At 37.2% G+C, this 11,416-nt stretch overlaps 1 protein-coding gene across 4 annotated transcripts in view; it reads right to left on the reverse strand.

The window, feature by feature from the left end:
* unc13bb (unc-13 homolog Bb (C. elegans)) overlaps window positions 1-2,612 on the reverse strand; it is a 39,867-nt gene extending 37,255 nt beyond the window's left edge. For all 4 annotated transcript variants that reach the window (XM_056253292.1, XM_056253291.1, XM_056253290.1 and 1 more), the window contains exon 1: window positions 53-2,612. In XM_056253292.1, the coding sequence (XP_056109267.1) occupies window positions 53-2,462 (2,410 nt within the window). In that variant the 5' untranslated portion in view covers window positions 2,463-2,612. The remainder of the gene's footprint in view (window positions 1-52) is intronic.
* Between the last annotated feature and the right edge of the window lie 8,804 nt (window positions 2,613-11,416).

The following is an 11,416-nucleotide window of genomic DNA, read 5'->3' on the forward strand; positions in this document are numbered from 1 at the left end:
ACCAAGCAAAAATAAAAGACAGTTTTTTGAGTTCTGAACCACAAAAAAGTACCTTGTTTAAATTCCTCTTCAGAGAAAGTGTTCTTTGAGGCATTGGCAATCCTGGATAGTCTATGCCGATGTCTCTTCTCTTTGAGCACACGTTCAATATTGGCAAGGCACTTCTGGTGGTGGGGGTCCTCAAGGGCAGGTTCATTGTCAAGACTATGCTCCACCTGTTTTGCATTAACATCTGTCTCCAGTGTTCCTGAATTAGTGCCCTCTGGACTTATTTCAGTATTACCGGTGCCAAATGCCATTTGGTGATCATAACACTCAACAGTTCCTGAACTCAGACCCACATGTTTTGGGCTAAGCTCTGGAATACACTGCAGATTGGAAAGTTTTTGATCTGTTAAAGTTTCCTCTACAGTATCTGAGTGGTCTACTGCATAGTATTCAGTTGGAGTATGTGAAGGGGAAATCGTGCTAGGAGTAGATACTAGAGGATCAAAGGCTTGGGAATTACGCCGTCGGTGTAGTAATTCCAGCAAGTCCTTCCCATGGAAAGAGGCTTCGATGCTCTCATGAGGAGATGCACTGAGATCTAAAGTTGCACCATCAGAGTGTACAACAGTGTCTACATTTGACTCACCAGCACTCTCCTCCTCAGGGTCATTGGATTTGCAGGGACTTGAGACTACAGACTTGGTGTCTTCATCTAGACACTGGGGTTCATGCATGTCAAGCTTTGTCAAGGCTCCCTTTAGAGCAGAGTGGAAGGTTATAATGGCTTTATTTATCTTTACCACATCATATCCTAGATTAGGTGGCTGTGACTCTTCAGTGTCTGTATTTTCAGAGTAATCTGGGTCATATTGATCCTCAGACACACTTGGGCAAACCGCGCCTGGCCACTCTTTCTCCGAATCCATATCACAGAGGCAATGCTCGCAAGAGGAGTGTAGATTTTGGCAACCGTCATCATAGTCTGTCATTCCAACAGTTGAACAACTAAGGCTTCGGGATGGCCCACTACATGATTCATCAGCATATGCATCCATGGTGTGGTATCCAGAACTTCGGGAGTACAGGCAATTTGACGTGCAGTCACAACCAATGTCACCGACTGTCTGATTCTTAGGATGCCTCCAATCTACAACACTGGATGAACTGGATGCAGAGTCATTATGGTTTCCAAACAGTAGGGATAGGTGTTCAGAGCTGCCTCGTGATGAATGACACGGTGTGCTGCTGGTCTCGCCACCATTGTACCTGTGCCATGTATCTGGGTGTCCAACAGTTTCCAATTCGTCTGCACTGTTCTGGCAGGAGCAGTAATCCTCCTCACTCCATCCAGTGTCTCCACTCCATCCTCCTCCACTCACGCTGAACTGCATTTCCGAACGTCTCCAACCACTGTTATGTTGGTCAACCTCCCTAGAATGATAACTTCCATCTTGATCATGACTGTTAGAACTGAGACCCGAGGATAAGGAACTAGTGCTTGTAAACTCTTGCCCATAAACTGGACAATAACTGGACTTCTTAAATCTGGGAGAGGGTGCATTAAAGTTGTCAGAAATCTTAGGATTGTTTAACTTGGCTCTTCTAGGTATATCTCGATAATCAGTTTCCATATCCCATCCTGACATGTTAGGTCTGGCTGCTAGTGATCTAACTTCATTCTTCTCCAATTTTCTATGCTTTACCACTGGGCTATTATTTCTACTTTGTGGGACTGCAGCAGCATTCTGCCCATCTGGACTCATATGATGAGCCACAACTCTTCGAGGTGATGGATGCCCTACAGCACCAACGGAGTACAGCTCCTCAATTTCCAGCAGCACAGCATCTACACAGCAGGACACCTCATCTACGGAGCCACTTACAGATGTCAGGTATTGTCTCAAATCTGATATCTCCTCTTGGATTTTATTGATCCCCTGCAGTTCCTTCAAAATGTGCTCCACTATGGTGCTTGAGCCGCCTCCTCTTGTCTTGTCTCTGTCCTTAATTCGGCTTGGTTTATTATCCATGGCACCTCTTCCATCTACACAGCCACTGTAATCTGCTTGGTCTGTGGGCTCCAATGCAGGACCATTCATTTCCATGATGCATGGGATTGTAATATTGCCATCACTATTACGCCTCCCCTGCCCAATACATTTACTCTTGGAGGTTTTAGTATGACTTTCAAAACTACGCTGAGTCGATAGAATACACTCATGAGTACAGGGGTCTCTCTTTATGCCACAGATGAACATGTCATCCTCTATCTCTACAGGAGAGTGCTTGGAGTCATAGGCAGTGTTTTCCCCTGAGCCCTGGAGGAATTTCTGAATCTTCTTGCGTATGCTCCGATTGACCTTAGGACTCTGGGTCCGCTTCTTCCCAAGGTCTCTTTTCTTAGACATTCTTTGCTGTAGTTCGCTCGACCCATTTGTTTCATCTTGCTCATTGGAATGACTCCGTGATAACATCCCTTAGAATCAACTGTACCTCAGGTGCGGACCAGAACCTTGAAGCTCTGGTGCATGTGATTATAGAGTTGTTGCATTTCACCAACAGTGCACGAGGATGTGCTTTTCAGTCAAGATCATAACTGAGCTTCAGGCACACCTGACATTTGAGGACAATGACATGAATAGATTAATACAATTTAACAGACATATTTTGCAATGTTATTGAGAGTGTAATGAAATTCATCAGTTAAATATTAGCATGCATGTAAAAGAATCAACATGTACTCTTTTTTTCATGGCCATTCAATCTTTTGCACTTCTGCAAAGACACTATTGCTCGGTTCTAAAACCTAATTGTCTACAGATGTACTCACAATGCAAAGACCATTACAAAATGTATGCATCTTAATTTTGCAGCATTCGAACATTGTTTATTTTAGTCTAATTCTAAGGCTTCAGGAGTGTTATTTGTGTGGTACAGTTGGAATGCTGCCCATGTAGGCCATTCCAAATCAGTTGGTTGCTCTTGGAAAAGAGCGTATGACTCCATATTTCGTTATGTACTGTACAGTAAGTAAACAGTTGAGGTGCTGAATGTAGTTTCATAATTTATACTAATGGAGACTTTGATCAAAAGTAATGCTACAGGCAAGGGTCATCCACATCCACCAACTCTCACACTCACCCAAGTAAAAAGTCAGATTACAGATGAAGGGTAAGAGTAAGTAAATCTGAATTCCTGCCATTTAGTAAAGTACCACCACAATGGGCAAAACAGATTTTACAACGGAGCTAAATCCCTTTATACTGTTTACGCAGGACGTACATGGCACATAGCGACTCATCAGCTGATACTGTAACACTGGCCTTAGCTTGCTTATAAACCCAGTCATATCATACTACAGTATGACTTTAATATCGTTAGAATTTATTCAATTGAAAGAAAGCACTGCAATGGTCTTGGTCTCCAGAAAACAGCTCAATAGACCATATAAAGTACAAAGTTTTAAGTGTTTAATCAAATAATGTGATCGTATGCAAATTCTAGTGTAATTAAATTATTTGTCTAAGCATTCTGTTGTAGAAGTCCAGACATTGCCAAACTGGTGGGGCATATTCCACACAGAACACAACATATTATCTTCTTGCCTGTCAGCTCTTCTAACAGTAACTGTTACAGCACAGGGAGGGTGACAGCCCAGCTGTATTCACTGTGCATCATGATTGTTAAGCAGAACCTGCTGGGTCTAATAGCAGCTTTATCCCATTTCCTGCCTGTCAGGACAAAATGTTAGCTAGTCTCGTATACACTAGGCTATTCAGCTTTCGCTTTTTTTTTTATTTAGACACACTCTTTTGCCATATTTAATGGGGGGGCATCATACAAGGCAGTCATTGAAATTCAGAGAGTGTCCTCTGTGTTATTCTCCAAAAGCATTTAATGGCCAACATGATCTTTACTATGACTCCAACAATGAGCGTTTAGGTTGGCAGCTTTCAAGGGCACATTTTGGCTGCTTGCCATGTGTCTGCAATAGGCTAAAATGAATGTCAGGGACAGTATGTTTTATGATGGATTTTTAACTTTACATTTAATACAGTTACAGGAAATGACATACTTTCGAGTTAAGCCGTTTTAACTAAACTAATTAAAATATTACTTAAAGTGTTCAAGTTAAAATTTTACACAATCTATGTGCCCTAGTTTTGCCTTTAACTTTCATGCCACAAGAATACTCTGAATTTCATAAATTACATTTAAATATTCCTATTATAAGTTTAACCTCTGCCCAATATCATCCCCCAAAAATGACATGATAAGAGCACAGCTGACAGAAACTAATAATCAGACACTCTTTGAGGGACCAATGAGGCCATAACTGATATGTGACTAAAAAAGGCCTAGTTAAACTTGCTGGAATTAAATAAGATTGTGAGCTAATTTCTGTGACATTCATTCCGCAGATAGCTCAGGTATCAAAATATTTCATATTCCTGCCTAATTTGCTATTCCAACCAAGAGATAAGATATAGTATATGCAGCAGAATTTCTAATAAGAAACCCTGCAACTCTCTCTGCACTGCACTGTTTAGAGTAAGTAGCTCTCATTACTAGTGCTGTCCCTGATTTACCTAGGCTAAGTTAAGACATGATATAATAATTCAGGACTTAACAATAAGAATGACTAAATCGGTGAAATATTGTGCAAATTCTGCGGACTTCTGGTCATTTAAATAATTTAGCTGACTGACATAGATTAGAATTGGTCAAAACTGCAATAATATATACGAGGCAAAAGATTGGAATAATTATGTGTTTTTTTTTATTAAACAAGTCTCTTCTGCTCACCAAGGCTGCATTCATTTGATCAAAAATACAGTAAAAACAGCAATACTGTGAAATATTACAATTTAAAATATTCACAAATTATTATATGCTGATTTGGTGCTCAAGAAACATTAGCATTTAATGACAAAATTTAAATACAAAAGAAACATCAATGTTGAAAAAAGTTGCTGCTTAATATTTCCGTGAAAACCGTGCTGCACTACTTTTTACAGGTTTGGTCATCAGGCCAGTGCTGCATCGTCACAAAGTTTATCATTTGCACTTTTTTAAGCCTTGCCAATTCAAAAATCCAAGGTTTAAGAAGATGCGAAAGAGCACTCAATTCGTTACTCCCGCGTGGTTTGAGAAGTTTTGCGTGAGCACATATCCAAAGCGCGAGCCCAGAAAGACGGCGCGAAAATACTGAATTGTGTTCTCTTTCACATCATCTTGCAGTTGAACAGACAAATTTACACAACATTATGTCAAAATGCCCATATTGGCGTATATATCCTCGTAAACATAGTCGGTTATGTCTTAAGTGAACTTAACAGTTGAGAAATAAAACGCATATTTAACAGTACATTGGATCCGTGCTTTAGGTCTTAAACTGACACCAGCCTAATATACCGCTGCTGTGTGTTTTTAATGTTAATCAAGCAATTTTAATCAAACAAATGTATTGACTGGATAACTTTTGGAATGGGTTAATCTCCATTTAATTTATACAGTGAAGACTATGGTATTATTTCACATGTGATTACTTTATTTAATTTCTGTATCTGAAAACTACTGTTAGACCAACCTGAAAAACACTGTTTATTTTTACTTGTATATTTGTTCTATTCAGGGACGCGGAAAGTAGGGGTGCTGCACAGGATTGTAAATGCAACACAAATTTGTGTTCATTTAAATTTTTAGCATTTAGCAATACAATTTATTTGTAATAAACTCTTTAAGTGGGCTATTAAAAACGTATTATTTATGTTTTTTAAAAACATATGCGCAGTGTTACGTCATATTGTGACCGCTGCAGTGTGCGTAGAAAGAATTTGTCCACACTACTCCTTAGTGCAAGTCCACCATCTGTGTTGTGTTCATTTCTATTTCCTGTCGCTGTGCAGGCTCTTTTATTGTATATAACAGTGTAAACAGCTCAATAACCCTTTTATTTAAAGGCTTAATTTATGTCCCGTAGAAGGGTCCGTTCAATATGATTGCAAGCAGTATCAATAATGTCAAAAATGTGATGTGCAATCAAGTGAGTTGGCTAGTAGTTTTTGGTGACATAACCTTATTTATTAAGGTTACATTGGCCAGAAACAATGCAAACAATACAGTAAATAGGCCTATTTTTTATATATTTTTTATTTCTTTTTTGAAGTATGTCCAGTGAAGATTTTGGCAGGGCAAGTAAAAATGTGAAATTCATACTTTTACTCCGCAAATAAGTATTGAATTGGTCAAAAGTGACTGTAAAGACATTTATTATGTCTTTACGTTACAAAAAAATATATATATTTCAAATAAATGCTGTTTTGAACTTTTTATTTATCGAAGAATCCTGAAAATGGCCACCAAAATATTAAGCAGCAAAAAATTCAACATTGATAATAGCATTCAACAATAACATTCAAGCACCAATAATAATTCATAATAACTGATACTATTTGATAATAAAACCAGCATATTAGAATGACTCGTGTCACACTAGAGTAGATTTATTGGCTGATGAAATTCAGCTTTGCATCACAGGAATAAATTACATTTAGCATATATTAAAAATACAAAACAGTTATTTTAAAATTGTGTAATGTCGTTCACAATACAATAAATTACCAATATATACATAAATAAATCACTGCCTTACACTTCTGTAATCTGCCTTATTTTCCAAGTGAAATAAGTCACATTAAAGTAGTAAGATGGGTTGTTGAGAGCTTTTCAGATTGACTTTAAGTGCTTTCATTTTTATAGTGCATTAATTTTTTATATATTTTAATTAGGTGTTATAAGTAATAGTATTTCTATTACTCCTGGTGTTTGGTGTCTGCAATCACTTTTTTGAAGGGCATAAACAAGCTGAGAACTTATCAGACCAAACTACACAGATAACAATAAAGCATTCAATTACTATTATAATAAACATTCAACCCTAAGTTTAATACGATGCTACATTTAATATATTCAGGTGAACCTCATGAATAAGTGATCAGGACTTATTTCACCCCAAGATAAAAATTTTTTTTTTAAAAGGTTCTAAAAATAGGCTTTCGGGTAAAATATAACCCCAGCATTTCTTGACAATTTTCATAAAATTCACCCTTACTAATCTTCATCAGCACAAGACCCAAAAAACTACACCGAAAAAAAGTACAAAACTTACCTCACAGGAGAAAAAAAAAATCAAGTTTCACTTTGAGGATTCCAGAACACCCAAACCGCCTGCAAATAAAAAATGCCTCCGGATTTCAAATTGTTGACCTAATCAACACTCCTGCACTGCAAGCATTTATCCATTCGGCTGCTCTGGCAATCCAACACATCTCGAACAAAAAAGCGGACACAACCCTCTCCACAATCTGACATCTGCACAGTTGAGCGGATTCCAGTCTAGGCTAGTGTGACAGTCACAGTGGAGCATCTCTCCCTCAAACAGCCTCCTCACTCGCTCTCCCTCACTCGCTCTCTTTCTCCGTGTCCTCTGGCAATGCATTCCAACACAAAGCTAATCTGGAATTGTCAAAATGCCAGCATTCCATCTCTCCTCTTTTTCCCTCCTCTCTTGTCGCCATTGCCTACTATTAAACATTTGAATGTTACAAGGCACTTTTGTTTTTTAGGAATATTGTAGTCAATTAATCAAATAACAGAAATGTTATATTGCTGCTCAAAAACCCTCCATAAATATGGCATGATGTGGTACAACATAATGTTAATTAAAAAATACAACCAATGACAACAAACAACAATTCGTTAAAACGCTAAAGACCAATCAGGGGATTAGCTAAATCGTATTACACTGTTAAAGCAGAGAGGTGTGTAAATCTAGTCTTAACTTATCTGTGTTTGATTTATGGCTGTAAGGAGGCATATTAGAGGCTGTTTTACAGCCAAATCTACTTTAATGCAGATATTTATAAGAGTAAGCTTATCTTGAAATCATTGTCCTTCACAGCAAAAATAATTTATGTGACTAAGTAACGTGCTAAACCACACCCATTGTCTCGACTGTATTAAATTAGCAGCTTTTACATTAGCATTCACAATAAGTCGCAAGCAGCAATCACAATAATGGAGCTTCAATCAAGAGTGCCGTATGTGAAACCACTTAATTAGCATGAGCGGCGCGTTATCGGAATACATTACTACACCTTTACAAATTCATAGTCCTACAGACATTATACATAAAAGTAGACATTCTGTCACATAAAATCAAAAGCAGGCACTTTTCATCCAAAGTAATCTAAATTAGAATTAATCTGATTTGCCATTATTATTTTGTGACACTATTAATTCTGACTTAAGGTGATCAAGCCACAAAAGTGCCTTGCGATGTTAATTTATTTCTAGTGGCTCACACACTCAATTTTGTGTGCGGTCAAATGAAAGAAACGATAGGGGACAACAGCATAGCTAATTACTGACTGTCAAGATGAGAGAGAAAGAGAAAGAAAGGGAGAGACAGAGAGAGAAAGAAATGGGGCAAACAGGGCTAGATTTATAGAACAAAGCTTATACAAATACAAAATATAATGGAATACAAAGCTTTAAAATTCAAGTAATCTAAATTACACTACATAGCTACATAGATTGTAAAAATGTATATAGTATATAATTGCCAATAAATAGCAAATAATTATTTTAATGTAAAGGAAATATAACAATAGTAAGGACATAATTCATAGAAATAATTATAAAAAATAAATTATAGAACATATTTACAATTAATATTTTTAAATACTGCAAAGTTAATTTAAGCATACGTGCTATTAAATTATTATTTTTATACACACTCACACACCGACACATTATACTCCACTGCATATACCTTTACTCCATCTTTAACATACTATATTCCAACACTTTTGATGATTAGACATGACCAATAGCCCTGTACTTCACTTTGTAGACTTCCCAGAGTCAATTCCCCAATTTCTTTTAACTAGTCATTAAATACCCTTCAAGACACACACTATCTCTAGCTCCCTGCCTCTCTATGCTTAATTACTCTGAGACTTTATCAGAGGCATCAGACAGCAACTCTTCAGAGCCTGACCTTGGCCCTTGCAGATTAATGCTGTGAGGTCTAGGCTAGGAACCCAGCATGCTTTTCCTAGCTGATACAGTATCATAGTAGTGGACTACCACTTTTGCAATGAGGAATTTACTATGCCCCAAGTTTCAACCAACCAAACAACGAAATGCTAAATAAATATGTCTAAAAAGTCTCAAAAATGTAAATCTTTCAAGTTTAAATCTTGTATGGTAAAACTCAACCAATCCAAAACAGAAGTTCATGAATGAGCTGATAGGGGCTGAGCAATTCATACTTACCAACTAGAAAAGAATAAAGGTAAGTAGATTCAATTCAAGAGATAATTTCATAACAGATTGATCAGATGATGGTAACTTGTGCAGGTTTATAGGAAAAAAGATATGTGGTAGTGTTTGATATAAAGTGTGAAACTGGATCAACTGAAGGAGGAATGACAAAGGAAATGGAGGGTATGAGCTCCCTACTATACCTCCTTAAGCTGAACTCTCACTTTGTTGATTGCCTTAAGCCAGCGTACTCTGGATTGAGAGAATGGCAAAGGTGATCCATCATCCCTGAAGCTAGAAAAATAAAATATCTTATGAAATTGAATTCATGCTATTGAACATATTTATTATAACAAATGTACACTGTAAACTCACTGTAAGCCAGTACAATATCTGTACCTTTTGAGAGTTTTTTCAGGCATTTTGTCCACTTGAGAAACCCCCTCATTTTTAATGGTGTTGCTTATACCCTTTCCATTTTCTTGGGAGGATTTCAATCCCTCATCTTCCCCCCAGGAAGTATGTCCATTGGTAGGGTGATGCCCATTTCTGGATGGCCGATAGCCGGTGCTGTGGTAGGAATGGTAGGACTCCTCTAACTCTGAACAGGCAGCACTCTCCTGACCAGTCTCACTAAGCTGAGAACTAGCTTGACTGAGATTGCCTGAAGATCCAAAACGACTAGAGTCCACAGGGCTAGAGAGAAAGAAAGAAAGAAAGAAAGAAAGAAAGAAAGAAAGAAAGAAAGAAAGAAAGAAAGAAAGAAAGAAAGAAAGAAAGAAAGAAAGAAAGAAAGAAAGAAAGAAAGAAAGAAAGAAAGAAAGAAAGAAAGAAAGAAAGAAAGAAAGAAAGAAAGATTAGTAACAAGTGAGTTACAGTCACTGAGATTGTGAACTACATTCACTGCATAAGTCTAAATTCCAATTAAGAAACACAATAAAAGCAACACACAGCTAATGGAAATACACAATTACAAAGAACAGCTATAAAATTCACATTGCACTGAGAAGAAACAATCACATGTAGGGAAAGACACCATCTTCATAAACTAAAGCTAAAACTAAAGTCAGTTAGTGTGTTTACATGCACATTAATATTCTTAGTCTGCAAATTCTGATAATGATGAGCCCTTAGAATATTTTATTGTTAAGAATAACCCCCCAAAAAATGAAAAATTAGTATTTTGAAAATTTCAGAAAGCATTTTTTTGTTTGTTGGTGTAACGCATTTCAAATTGTAAAAGTAAAACACTAAACTACATAAGAAATAAACATTTATATTTTTTATATATGTTAGCCTTGTAAGAATTATGACTGTGCATGTAAACTTATTGCAACATAAATGGTTTATGAAACCATTTAGTATGCTGCTACTAGCCTTTTTGGAATCAAAAGGTCCTTCTTTTCCTGCTGTAATCCTGAAGAGACATCTGTAGAAGGTTGGGTCTGGATATGGATTTCTATTTCTTTTTGTGGAAGTGGATCAGGTGTGGAAGCACCGATTTGGGGTTTATCTGTGTCATTTTCTGGGACAACAAATTCTGTCTTTTGAACTTCAGAATTTGCAACAATTTCTTGTTTAATGTCAACAGGGTGTGTGATTTCACCATTTTCTTCCTTTGAGATAAAATTGTTATGCCCTATTTTAGCAGTTGTACTATCTTCAATATGTAGTTTATTCTCCTGAGCTTTAGGCTGGGTTGTAACAATTGGAGGTGTTTGTTGCTTAGGAGGTTCTGGAGTTTCTTTCTGCCATGGAAAACCAAATTTAGTTCCAAATAAAGATGTTGACGTTTCTTCTTTTGATATCACAGTCTTCTCTTGAAACAGCCCTGGTGAAATTGACTTAAATCCAGAAAGAAACTTGCCACCTTCTGTGTTTGATATTGAGGGTGGTGAAGAAAAGAAAGATCCAAAAGACTTTCCAGCATCTGCAGCTCCAGCCATGAAACCAAACTTAGGTGGTGTTAAACCTGGCATGCCAAATATGGACTGAGAAGGTTCTGATGATGGAGGGTGTTGAGCTATTTTTGAGCTACTGTCTACTGCAGGTACTGATTTGTCTGTAATCTTTGCTTCAGGTTCAGAAACAATGACAA

Source organism: Rhinichthys klamathensis, unplaced genomic scaffold, assembly GCF_029890125.1.
Source record: "Rhinichthys klamathensis goyatoka isolate OS25496 unplaced genomic scaffold, OSU_Roscu_1.1 h1tg000104l_1, whole genome shotgun sequence".
Taxonomy (NCBI): domain Eukaryota; kingdom Metazoa; phylum Chordata; class Actinopteri; order Cypriniformes; family Leuciscidae; genus Rhinichthys; species Rhinichthys klamathensis.